At 44.4% G+C, this 13,733-nt stretch overlaps 1 protein-coding gene across 2 annotated transcripts; it reads left to right on the forward strand.

Annotated features, from left to right (window-relative positions):
* Window positions 1-597: 597 nt before the first annotated feature.
* On the forward strand, window positions 598-13,533 carry CYB561 (cytochrome b561). 2 transcript variants are annotated; one of them, XM_077252670.1, is made up of 6 exons: window positions 598-739; window positions 3,743-3,969; window positions 5,137-5,235; window positions 7,650-7,753; window positions 8,076-8,233; window positions 10,567-13,533. In XM_077252670.1, exons 2-6 carry the CDS (start codon window positions 3,768-3,770, stop codon window positions 10,757-10,759), a joined length of 756 nt encoding a protein of 251 aa, XP_077108785.1. In that variant the 5' UTR covers window positions 598-739; window positions 3,743-3,767; the 3' UTR covers window positions 10,760-13,533. The 2 variants fall into 2 exon arrangements, with proteins under 2 accessions (XP_077108785.1, XP_077108786.1); XM_077252671.1 differs by having other exon boundaries at window positions 648-869.
* Window positions 13,534-13,733: the final 200 nt, after the last annotated feature.

Consider the following 13,733-nt stretch of genomic DNA (forward strand, 5'->3'; position numbering starts at 1 on the left):
ACTGTCGCCCTGTCTGTACTGTCGCCGAGTCTGTACTGTCGCCTTGTCTGTACTGTCGCCGTGTCTGTAATGTCGCCTTGTCTGTACTGTCGCCGTGTCTGTACTGTCGCCGTGTCTGTACTGTCGCCGTGTCTGTACTGTCGCCTTGTCTGTACTGTCGCCGTGTCTGTACTGTCGCCTTGTCTGTACTGTCGCCGTGTCTGTACTGTAGCCCTGTCTGTGCTGTCGCCGTATTTGTACTGTCGCCGTGTCTGTACTGTCGCCGTGTCTGTACTGTCGCCGTGTCTGTACTGTCGCCTTGTCTGTACTGTCGCCTTGTCTGTACTGTCGCCGTGTCTGTACTGTCGCCTTGTCTGTACTGTCGCCCTGTCTGTGCTGTCGCCGTATTTGTACTGTCGCCGTGTCTGTACTGTCGCCGTGCCTGTACTGTCGCCGTGTCTGTACTGTAGCCCTGTCTGTGCTGTCGCCGTATTTGTACTGTCGCCGTGGCTGTATTGCCGCTGTGTACACACTGTCACTATCTGTGCTGTGGCTATGTGCAGTCACACCCGATCACTCGGCGCTGGAGCCGGGGATGAGGATCCTCCCTCCAGTGACACAGCCGGAAATAGGGAAGACTTGTGCAGCGGGACTGGTGCGGGCGCCCCATAGACTCAGACTGATGAGCACAGAGAGGAGCGGGGAGTGAGCTGCAGAGCCGGGTCCTGGTGCTGCTGGAGGACGTTACCATCGGCTGCAGGTAGTGACATGGCTGCTGTGTCCTGTGTGTGTGCTCTCCTCCTCCATCACTGACCTCTGTGTGCTGCCTGCTCCATACATGTCATATACATCGGCCACTATCCTGCGGGTGGTTTCCTATCTATGTGGATGTAAGTTCTCCCTGTTGGGGGGGTGTATACATCTAGAATATACTATACAGTAATATCTAATGCACATAGAGTAGAATAATACTTCAATATTTTGGTTGTATATTCTGTAGCTATTCTACTGTATACATTAGATGTTACACTGTATATTGTAAGTATACATATGACTATTATATGTACATACTATGATTGTATAAATTATATAAGTATTCTACTGTATGTACATTAGATATTGGTGCATTATATACTGTGGATAAACATTATGACCATATATATTATACTATTCATATTATTTATTACCGTATATTACACACTGTATACATCAACTATATAATAACTCTTCAGCCATATTTGGTTTCCCCTATAGATTTCTCCGATTATTGTTTGCTGACCCTTCCCTATATGTGTCCAGGATGGGCGGTGGGACCCAGGTGTAGTCCTGCAGTTGGGGGGCCAGCTTCAGGTGGTAAATATCACCATAGATGGGGTGTCCGGTGGTCTGCAGGTGTGATGTACCCAGGAGATCTTGTTCCTGATTGTGGACTGGGTTGAGTTTGTAGGTGGTGGTCCTGATGTGAGCCCCATGCCCAGCAGGGGTGTTTTTTACATTGTTTTGCCCACCTGGTGACATAGGTCCACACATTGCACACCATGATGTAGAGTGATGCAGATCCATTTGCATCTGCAGTGTCTTGTGGTTGTTATTGGCTCTATAGGTTAGCCCTCTGCCATACAGGGGACCTGAATAGAGGGAAAGCTACAAGCCCAACCTGTCTGTCTGGTAGCCCCAGTGATCTGTGCTTTATTGGGTACAATACAGGCGTCCAGTGAGAAATCCCCAGATTCCTGTGTGTGTCTCAAAGCTCATGGAGGGGGCTAACATTCCCTTCAAGGCCGTTATGGAGCATGGACACCTTGTACTCAGGACTCGCCTCTATTAGGCCGAACCGAGAGCCACTAATAAGAGAGGTTCTAGTGGACCCGGCCGTGCTTACAGTATGTACTTGTAGTGGACCCACAGCACAGATCCAAAGTTGACCCTTGGATTTGCAGCTTCCCGTGGGTCCACATGAGGATTAACCCCGTTCAGTAGGACTAACCCATGTGACTATCCACCAGTTTCTACAGGTAATCCACTGTATTGGGTATGTTCACACTGCATGTTTTTTACGTGGATTTTAAGGCAGAAAAAAACACACAAACGTTTTTTTTTTTTTTATATAGACAGTTTTTTCTGTTTCCAATTGATTTGATGAGCAGACTTCATACGTTTTTCTGCAGGGCATTAGTTCCTGGACTGGTCTAACTGGCTTCTAAAGGCCAGTGGGTTCTGTGCGCTGATACACACAGTTCGTTGTAAGGTGCGCGGCATTTTCTGCATCTTTACAACATCCTTTGTGTGACAGTCCTTCACCTTTTCTAAGATATTACCTTGCTGTCAGTGAATGGAAACCTCCTTATTTCCGCCTAGAGGCTGAGAACGTGTCCTGGTGCCGCCCGCTGCACGCCTCATTACCTGCCAGAGCTTATTTCCATGCTGTCCCTTCGAGGATTGCTGTATTGGTTCTCTTGTCTGATGCAGGATGTGCCTCTTGCTGGTATTTTATCCTGGCAAGTATCCATGAAAATGAAAAGAAAATTCACTGTAAAAGCAGCACCGACACTGAGTGCTGCCAGCTCTGGAGCCTGGTGAATGTTAGTAGCTGCCGCAGGGCGCTGCCACCTCCCGTCTGCCCTGTATCTTAATAAACGCAATAGAGAGAAGATATAATGAGTTTATCCCCCACACATGGATGGCGTTCTCCGCTGACAGACGTGTGTCCCCTGGCTCTGTTCTACCTGCGTCATCTCCCAGCACTTCTCAATTAACCTTATCAGTACCAGGGACATGGCGTACAGCCTTGTCATAATGATATTAGTGATGTGCATCGCCTAGAGTATAGGAGCAGTGCAGCCGGAGACTATAGGTGATGACCCAATGTAATACTGCTACCCGCTGCCACCTGCCACTGGGATTAGTGTCATACCCCTGCATCTCATTCACATCTTAAGTCATCTCATTTATAGGTGGATATTAAGGTCATACAATAATTCTCATATCTATGTATTTATCTAGTTATAAAGAAAAACAGAACTGAGGCATTACTCCAAAAAATAAGCATACAAAAAAGTAAAGTTTTTATTAGCCATAAGTGGCGACATTTCTATTCCATACATGAACCTTTCTCAATCCTAAGCATTACTACGTGGGTCAATAATAAGTCCACTTTTTGCATGATAAATTCTTTCTTTATATTAGAAGACTTAATATGGATGTATGTCTACAGCATGGTCGGACACGGACAGAAGAGGGCCCCTGTGCAAGAACAATATATGTGCACTTTGCAGTGCTGCTTCATGGTCTCTTCAGTATCTATCTAGGAATCCCATGTCTATCTTAGAAATTAGCAAAATAATTTGAAATACCCAGTTCTGACTTCTGGTCCAGTCCTTTGTTGCAGCCGGCCTTCATTTTTATGGCCAGCATCTTCTGGGCACTTGTGTTGCTTCCTAGGCCCAGTGACTTTGTGTGTGCTGAGAATCACTTTGTTAATTTCTAGTAGATAGATGTCTGTGAATCCCAGATCTAGCCATTAGAAACAAGCAACATGATTCGCAGAACACAGTTCCGATGTCATGGGGCCTAGGAAGATGATGGCTGCAAAAATGAAGTCCTCCTGTAACAAAGGACTGGACCAGAGGTCAGACCTTGGAACCGCAAGTCAGTCAATCAGTCTGTATGTCTGTCTCGTCTTCAACGCAGTTTTACTTCACTGAATGACTTGTAAGAGGTGACCATTGTCGTTCCTGTCTGATATTTCCCCTTTTTCCCACAGCAAGTATTGAGCTCCCTCCTCCATCATGGATGACTCTCTTGTCCGAGAGAACGTTGGCGTGATGCCGTACCTAGTGGCTGCGTCTCAGGTCCTGGGGGTGGCGGCACTAGCAGTTACAGGCGCTTGGCTCTCCCAGTACAGAGGGGGGTTTTCCTGGGATGGTCCTGAACAATTTAACGTCCACCCGCTTTGCATGGTGCTGGGAATGGTCTTCTTGTGTGGTGATGGTGAGTAGAGGAATGGTCTTCAGGTTTTCTGCTCTTAGTCTGGACATTTGGAGAGAGTCCTGTAAACATATTAGTGACTCAAGTGTAAAGTTCAGTGCTGAAATGTGATCTAACAGTCTATGTGCCACATTGGTCACCAGGAGACATCCCTTTAAATGAGAGTATCTGCTCCCTTAATAAAGAAGCAGAGGGGGCATAATTTAGGGATGACCTAGAAATGCAGTTGCATAAAGCCCTGCAAGAATCTATGGTCAACTTCTACATACCAGGAGGGGGCAGCACACATGCCTTATGGCAGTTTATGACAAATCAACTAATGACCGGGTACTAGTAAATTTCATCTATGATGTGACCCAAATCAATAATGTCTTCAACTGTGATATTTGTACATTGAACAGATAGTTGGTTTTGCATTATGTCCAAATTGTGGGCATTAATTTACAGTCTCGATCCAAACAGGGATATTCTCCAGCACAAAAGAAAGGAAGTTTAAAACATAGCCTTTAATCATAAAGGTTGGAAAAACGTTTTGGGTAGAAAAAGCCTTAATCATAGATTACAGCTTGTTGTGGGGTACTTCCTTAAATAGTAAATGTTATGGGTGGATTGACAAGGTAAATGGATCAATCCATGTAAACGTGTTCCATAATTGTACATATACCGAATTATGTGGGACGATAAGACACATCCAAGAATAGACAAAAGAAAACAGGGAAACAAAATAATGCTAATTAAACATCTATGATGATCTAAAAAGTGAAGTAAGACCTTGGCCAAGTGCACATGTCTCACATTGGTAATGCCCCTTTCATATAAAATAACCTCTGGAGGCAGATTCTCAGAGAGATCTATGCCCAGCCCATAGATCTTAACAGCTCATTTACATATCAAGAAAAATGAGGATTTCTCTGGAATAAGACAAGGTATCATTTTAGTCCACTTTCTGAGATGACTTAGAAGGGTTGCTCCTACTGATAGCTTCCCTTACATGGTCTATTACAAAATAACATTTTCTAACACACAGCATCTACTATTTTTCATGCCCATCACTACTTATGCAGACACCACCTTGTCTCTTACCCTCTGCATACATCTTGGCCTGATGCTGTGTGGTCAGTCAGTCGTCTGACTGATACAATATATCACTAACATGTTGTGTTTTCACAGCGCTCCTGGTGTTCCGGGTGTTTAGGCATGAAACCAAAAGGGCAAGTAAGATCCTCCATGGCTCCTTGCACATTCTGGCACTGACCATCTCTCTTGTAGGTAAGTGGCACATTATGTGGCGGTTTACTGTGTCCGTGGTGTACATTTCTTACAATAAGGACTTAGCACTGTACATGAAATATTAAGATCTGTCTTTAAATCACCCTTACATTTAAATGTTCGCTTTATTTTGAGACAACTTGTTCTCATTTCATAAACAATCTGCAAATCAATGTATAAAAAAAGATGTTATCTCATCCCTGAAAAATCACTCCACGTTGCCGGCCACAAGATGTCGCCCCTCCATGTAACTTGCTGCTTATTGCCTGTGGCCAAGTGTAATCCATCTGTAGAAGCAGAGATGCCACGATGGATGACGTGGGGGCCTTGTCTTTATGCTCCTGCTGTGCGTCTGTCAAACTGCACACATGCATAATAGAGTGGCTGGCTTTCAGGAAAGAGGCAAGCTATTCGATACCAGTAGCTCCATTGCGTGTTTGGAAATAGAGCAAAGTTTCAGCACCTATAGTGCTGGTAGAAAGCTGCTGAACAGACACCGCCCACTCAAAAAAGAATTGATGGCAACGTACAGAAAATGAGAATTGGGACAGTTCCTGTATTTATTAGACTGGTATGTGCACAAAAAGCAGTTTGGTTTTAACTTATGAGTGATGAGGCAGGAAGACCATGATTTTCTAGGGGTGTTTTGTATGCTTAAAAGTGGTGTACACCTTAACACAGTGAGTACAGTATTGCTGACCAGCACATGTTGTGACTGCACATTTATCTGTGTCTTTGCATACACAGGGGTCCTGTCTGTCGCCTCTGGCACTATTCTAACCTTTCCATAACAGATTGATCGAATTTACAGACTCTAAAGGCCCCGTCTCACATAGCGAGATCGCTGCTGAGTCACTAGTTTTGTGACGCAACAGCGACCTCCATAGCGATCTCGCTATGTGTGACACGTACCAGCGATCAGGCCCCTGCTGTGAGATCGCTGGTCGTGTCAGAATGGCCTGGACCTTTTTTTGGTCGTTGAGGTCCCGCTGACATCGCTGAATCGGTGTGTGTGACACCGATCCAGCGATGTCTTCACTGGTAACCAGGGTAAACATCGGGTTACTAAGCGCAGGGCCGCGCTTAGTAACCCGATGTTTACCCTGGTTACCAAAAAAACCAAACAGTACATACTCACCATCTGATGTCCGTCAGGTCCCTTGGCTTCTGCTTCCTGCTCTGACTGAGCCGCCGTAAAGTGAGAGCAGAGCAGTGACGTCACCGCTGCGCTCTGCTCTCACTGTACGGCGGCTCAGTCAGAGCAGGAAGCAGACGGCAAGGGACCTGACGGGCAACAGATGGTGAGTATGTAGTGTTTGTTTTTTTTGGTAACCAGGGTAAACATCGGGTTACTAAGCGCGGCCCTGCGCTTGGTAACCCGATGTTTACCCGGGTGCTGCAGGGGGACTTCGGCATAGTTGAAGACAGTTTCAACGATGCCGAAGTCGTTCCCCTGATCGTTGGTCGCTGGAGAGAGCTGTCTGTGTGACAGCGACCACACAGCGACGCTGCAGCGATCAGCATCGTTGTCTGTATCGCTGCAGCGTCTCTGTGTGAGACGGGGCGTTAATTGTCACAGAGCAGATGTGTTTCTACATAAATTGGGGGGTGGGGGTGGACAGATTACTGTCTACCTCTAATTATTAACTTTTCTTCCACTAGCGAACAGCAGCAGTAATGATGCTTTTTGTCAACACACTTATGATTTGTATAAGACCCATACAGCGGTATTGGTACCCTTGTGGTATTGTTGGGGGGGGGGGGTGGATCAGTGTCTTAGTGATTCATAGTACACAAATGGGCAGCAAGACTTTAAAGTGATGTCCATTTTTTAATCAAAATAAGTCTAACATTCATTACAGAACCATTTGTTAATATATCTGTACAGCAATCAGAGCTCTATTTTGTGATGCATAGTTCCAAATCTCCTGAACAGACAGACTGCAATATATCAGCCGCCAGCAGCCACTAGAGGGAGCTCATGTGCTGACTGCATACTGTCTGTGCACTGCACTCACTGGAATAACAGTGTGCTGTACGCTTCCCCTAGTGGCAGCTGCAGGAAGCATGAAGGTCATCATTTTACTCTGACAATGCAGGGGATTGGGGCTCTGTATCAGAGTTTGAATAGCAGTATATATTAAAGGGAATCTGTCACCTCCGTAACCCTTTAGGCGCAGCTCCAGTAAGGCTTTAAGACATGATTTATATGGTATTTACTTGCAGATTACCCTATATTACAGGTAAATAGCATTTCTGGATGTGACAGATTCTTTATAAGAAATGGCTCTTGCGGAACCCAAAATTATATGACAATAAAACGCTTTCAAGTCCATTGTCAAAACTGTCCCCATTATTTGCTGCCGTTTTGGGGTATTTTAGTGATATAGTTAGATTTTCTTATCTGTACCCAGGAATCATCGCTGTATTCCAGTACCACAAGAAGAAGAACATCCCGGACATGTACAGTCTGCACAGCTGGCTGGGCATCACCACATTCACGCTCTATCTCCTGCAGGTGAGGTGTGGCGTGCCGTCCTGTGTCTTCCTGGAATTAGAGTAGGGGTAGCAGTGAAGACTTGGATAACCCCCCATGCACAGCTACGGATAAGCTTTCTTCCACCCTGGGCAGAGCTTGTTTGCTGCTCCAGCCTTGAATGTAAACACTCCGTAACCTGGGCACATACCACTCCCGTCAGCCATGCCTCCATCTAGGATCTCTGCTCGTCTCCTACGTGTTCTTTGTCCTACTTGTCCTATGACTACATTGGCTCCAGTTGTGCTTTGATGAGCTGTTTGTTGACAGACAATCAGTATAACAGTCTGTTATCTCTTTACAGTGGATCCTCGGCTTCATTATGTTCTTTCTGCCTGGCGTGGCTTTTGCACTCAGGAGTCGCTTTAAGCCATTTCATGTGTTCTTGGGTTTAAGTCTCCTAGTGAGCACCATCGCCACGTGCCTGCTGGGCCTCACAGAGAAGATGCTGTTCGCATTGCCGTGAGTAGCAGTGATGTAAAATTACCCATCATCTACGTGGCCTCACACTGTATGAATAAGTTATGACTACCCTAGGGTTATATTTACTCTCTCCTTAACCCCTTAATTACCTGGCCTGGAAGGGCCTTAACCAAATCAAACCATTGCCCCCCCCTCCCCATTCCTGACCAGAGCACTATATTTTTCATCTAGTTTTTTTTCCATTTTTTTTATTACCACTAATACTTATCATTTTGTTCCAATTTCCATAACAATAATTTTTATATATCAAACATTTTTTGTTTTATTTTTTTTCAACAGGGACTTGGTTATAAACAGGTATACAGAACTAACTGCACCTTTTATTTCTTTTAAATTTATTAATTCATCTCACACATTGAGCCCCCACGTAAGGTCATAGAAGACCTTTCGGGAGTATTACACTATTTAGATACTTTTTTTTTTAATGCAATTTACCCTGTAACTGGTGATGGTGTATTAATCCCAGTTACAGGGCAAATTCAGCCTCTATGCTGCACTGCAAAGCTAATCTTGGTCTGGTAGAAACCTGCAGCTCCTTATCCTTCCCAAGTCCCCACACATGGCAGTCCCAGAGGTAGAAGTGTTGTTAGTGCCCCCTAATCTGTATTGACAGCGCTTGTTTAACGCCATGTATACAATGATCAGGAAGACCAAAATAGTGATAAACCTACTCTGCCTTGTCTGTGGGGAGTCCGGCTGTACCTGACAGCCACCTCCTCTTTCCTGCAGCCACACAATCTCACGCAGCCTTTTTTTATTTTAACCTTTGTCTCTGATTTTTAGAATATTTTTTTTATTTATTTCTATTACTGTTCACATTTCACACCAGATAGCTTGTTGAATGAATTATGGTTATTATGGTGGGGTGCATAGCTTGTAATGCTTAGTTTTTTTTTGTTACATGTACCGTATGTAATTTTTTAGATGAAAAAAAAAAAATCTGTTTGCACCAAAAAGCTTTGAGCACCTAGATATAAGCATTGAATATATGAATTATTTTCAATGGCACTGTGGTTTTAATACAATTCATACATTGAATATTTGTATGTGTCATGGCAGGCACAGTGTGCTGCTGCTCATTCTTTGGTCTGTCTGTGTAAGTATGTACCTGGGGCTGATTTGGATCTGCTATGTCAGCCAGACACTCAGAAGCAGTTTATCACCTGGTGATCATATGATCGCTGTCTAACTCCTATGTTTTCTGACTGTGTCTAGCAGCCGGGGACCAAACCTGCTCCTGCTAGAATTGCAGGACCTTTAATCCCGTGCCCTAAATTTACAATGGCCCAGAATTAAAGCCTAGGATTAAGTTCTGTACATTTATGGTGCATGGTCATTATCAGGTTAACAGACTAAAGGCCCCGTCTCACACAGCGATGCTGCAGCGATACAGACAACGATGCTGATCGCTGCAGCGTCGCTGTGTGGTCGCTGGGGAGCTGTCACACAGACAGCTCTCTCCAGCGACCAACGATCAGGGGAACGACTTCGGCATCGTTGAAACTGTCTTCAACGATGCCGAAGTCCCCCTGCAGCACCCGGGTAACCAGGGTAAACATCGGGTTACTAAGCGCAGGGCCGCGCTTAGTAACCCGATGTTTACCCTGGTTACCAAAAAAACCAAACACTATATACTCACCATCTGTTGCCCGTCAGGTCCCTTGCCGTCCGCTTCCCGCTCTGACTGTGTGCCGCCGTACAGTGAGAGCAGAGCGCAGCGGTGACGTCACTGCTGTGCTCTCACTTCTCACTGTACGGCGGCTCAGTCAGAGCAGGAAGCAGACGCCAAGGGACCTGACGGGCAACAGATGGTGAGTATGTACTGTTTGGTTTTTTTTACATTTACGCTGGTAACCAGGGTAAACATCGGGTTACTAAGCACGGCCCTGCGCTTAGTAACCCGATGTTTACCCTGGTTACCAGTGAAGACATCGCTGGATCGGTGTCACACACACCGATTCAGCGATGTCAGCGGGACCTCAACGACCAAAAAAAGGTCCAGGCCATTCCGACACGACCAGCGATCTCACAGCAGGGGCCTGATCGCTGGTACGTGTCACACATAGCGAGATCGCTACTGAGGTCGCTGTTGCGTCACAAAACTAGTGACTCAGCAGCGATCTCGCTATGTGAGACTGGGCCTTAACATTGGTAAACTTCACGTAGCCTCAAGGATTCCCATTGCCATTTATAACCAAGCTGCTAATGATTGATAGTTTGTAGTTACAGCCAGCAGAATTGTGAGTCCAGCTCTTCGGGATTAGTAATGGTGTTCTATATACCTAAAGACACTTACATTTCTTGTCTTGTAGAGAGGAGTACTCCAAGCTCCCGTCAGAAGGGATCCTCGCCAACTCTCTGGGTGTGCTGCTCGTGGTGTTTGGATTGGTAATTGCCTATATCCTTACGCGAGATGAATGGAGGCGACCACCGCTGCCAGAGGAACAGGCTCTATCTATTGACTTCAAAACCCTGACACAGGGGGAGAGCCCCACCGAACCATAATACATTGTGAGCTATCAGTCTGCAGCGCTTGTGATTGTAACTTGTGATACTTGCTGTATTGGGGGCTTCTCCCAAGGTTCAGAGCTGGGTTTGTCTTTTTCGTGCAGTTTTGAGAGGCCTAAAAACAGTGGAGCAGAACGCCCACAGAATTGCTGCTGCATACATTGTTTTCTTTATAATTTCCCTTCTACTTTTATTTAAGGGTGTAGCCATATAGCACCCCCTGTGGTCTGACCGGAGGGGTGCACAAAGTGAAGTTTATTGTCCTCAGGAATTCAACCCCACAAACGCAGGCTCCAGGGAGGGTTCAGTTGTGCAAAATAACAGGGAATATAGAAGATTGACATTTATTTTTGCCAAGTGTTGGCACATTTCAGTGATTATTTTTTTCTTTTTTATTTAAAGCACAAACCCTTTTGTGAAGCTATTAAAGTCTGTGGTCCTATGGAAGTGTTACAATAGTACAAAATATCCACCTTGATCTGTGGTGTTATAACAACCCCTTACATGCCATTAACTTTATGGCATAAAGGAATGTTGGGGGTTGTAGTTTCATCTGGACTGAAGAGCAATGGGTTGGAGACCCCATCTGTGTTACAGCAGATATGTTTTTTGATAAGGGCAGCATGACGGTATTTTTACACCGATGGAGTTGGGAGACCACGTACATAACCAAAATCAAATGTATTATCCTATCGGCCACATTCCTTGCACAGGACACACACATGACTGTGTAGCAACACTACCTCCTAAGGGAATACAGGTTCCCGTGCTCCGTAGTAAGTGTTAGCGGATGTACAGTCTATAATAACTACAGCAACTGCCTTAACTAAAACCTATAGGAAAGAGGATGGATGATCCAAATCTCCTCCAAAATAGCCAACAAGTCTGGCAGATTACCTACTATAGGGCTGGCGTGTGCCCACGTAATGAAAGGGATTCTGCCACCTCATATGAGGGCAGCATGATGTAGGAACAGAGACCCTAATTCCAACAATATGTCACTCACTGGGATGCTTGCTGCAGTTTAATTAGTAGGAGGGTATCCATAGAAGACTGCAACGTAGTCCTCCATATTCCTGAGCTCTGTATAACCACACCCCCACATCTAATTAGCAGCTTTCTGCCTATGCACAGTGTACACTGAAAGCTGCCAATCAGTGTTGTGGGCGGGGTTATGTGGAGCTCAGCATTCAGAAAACTGGTCTATCTGCAGCAATGAAAAATGTGATTTTATCAAAACTGCAGCTAGCAGCCCAGTATGACATCGCAAGAATCAGGTTCTCTACCCCTACATCATGCTGCTCTCAGATGGGGTAGCAAAAACCTGCTAATAGATTCCATTAAGGGAAACAAGTAGAGTCTGCAGAAAACTAGTAGGGTAATGCAAGGTAGCCTCTCAACCCACCATTAGGCCTGTATTGGCACTGTTTACAACCTGGCCATGTTCAGTATTTGAAAGCCTAAACCAGGAGTGGTTGGAAAAATTCTGAAGTGGTGACGTTTTTCTATTGTACTTTTCCTCTGATTGTTCCTCTCCTGATTTTGGCTTACAGATACTGATGTAAAATACTGACCAAATACTGAATGTGTGATCGTGGCCTTAAACCTGTCATTCATCTCACCGATAAATCTCATGAAGTTCAAGACCAGATGAAAAACATTACCTAATATAATATTAGAAAATATTGGTGCCGATTTATATTGAATTTGTGCCAAATGCTCATTTTAATTTGCATCTTTTAAAGTCTATTTTATAGACGTTCAACTTTTCTTTTTTATGTTTGCCGTCGTGGGCATGGTCTTTTTTACTTCCAGATAGCTGTGGCCAACATATCAATTGCAGCCTTTTAAAAAGTCGCATTTTTTGTGCAAATACACTCTAGTTAACCTCCTCACAGTGTGATAAAAAATAAATACATATATGTTATTATTATTATTGTCAGAACTTTTTCAGCAATTAGTAATTGTGTGCAACATTATTGAGGAACTTGGTTAAATAAAAGTCAAGTTCCATAAAGCAAAACAAGAAAAGGGACTTAAAAAACATAATAAATAGGAGATAGCACTGGGTAGGGGGCAAATGAGCTTGCAGCACTTAAACACAGGGGAGATCTGTGCTGTATTTTGATGCTGGATGAAGTTGGAGAGTAAGTAATGTAATGGATGGATTCTTGTATCTTATTCAATGGCAGGATAGATGTGGAGAACAGAAACGGCTGCAGAGGTAAAGCCTACAGCCTTCTCTGCATGGTTGAGTTACTACTGGCTCTATACAGTATGTAGTAAGAGACTCGGGGATTATGCCGGTAGAAACAGCTATGTAGCTATGTAATCCTCCATTAGCAAGGCTGCAAAATACATTAGGGATTTTATCATATGACTGATAACTTCCTATAGAGAACAGATATTTATGTTCAGGCTCCTGGTTGGCGCTGATTCGCTGCCTGTTGGAGACTTATTTCGACAAAACTCAAACAACACTCCTCGTGGGACCGTACCCTTAGAATTTCATCCACGATCACTTCTTGTGTTTTTCTTAGAACTGATGGGTCCTCTTTGAGACACATAACCCAATTTCAGTGAAGATATGACATGTAGGATATTATATCCTTATAGAGGACAATATTGTGATGCCACCTGTGTTATGGAAATGTAATCAAATGGAAATGTTGATTCTAACGCAGCCCCTGCTGGAGTAATCAGTTATTCTTTGTGTCTTAATTATTTGTGCCAAATCTGTATTTCTGTGATAATAAATGGGTCAATGATAATCTCCTGGGCAGTGACATCATTACACAAATACCTGACAAATGTAAAGGCAAAATCTGAACTTCCATTAGGGAGGACACCTACAAAACCGTACTTCTTACTTTACAGAATATTAACCCCTTAAGCCCCGAGGGTGGTTTGCACGTTAATGACCGGGCCAATTTTTACAATTCTGACCACTGTCCCTTTACGAGGTTATAAC

Source organism: Ranitomeya variabilis, chromosome 4 (assembly GCF_051348905.1).
Source record: "Ranitomeya variabilis isolate aRanVar5 chromosome 4, aRanVar5.hap1, whole genome shotgun sequence".
Taxonomy (NCBI): Eukaryota; Metazoa; Chordata; class Amphibia; order Anura; family Dendrobatidae; genus Ranitomeya; species Ranitomeya variabilis.

Bases quoted from the DNA above. Each gene is read 5' to 3' on its own strand.
- CYB561 (XM_077252670.1), top strand. From the start codon at position 3,768: ATGGATGACTCTCTTGTCCGAGAGAACGTTGGCGTGATGCCGTACCTA. The intron at 3,970-5,136 runs GTGAGTAGAGGA...GTGTTTTCACAG, and splicing joins GGTCTTCTTGTGTGGTGATG to CGCTCCTGGTGTTCCGGGTG. The intron at 5,236-7,649 runs GTAAGTGGCACA...ATCTGTACCCAG, and splicing joins ACTGACCATCTCTCTTGTAG to GAATCATCGCTGTATTCCAG.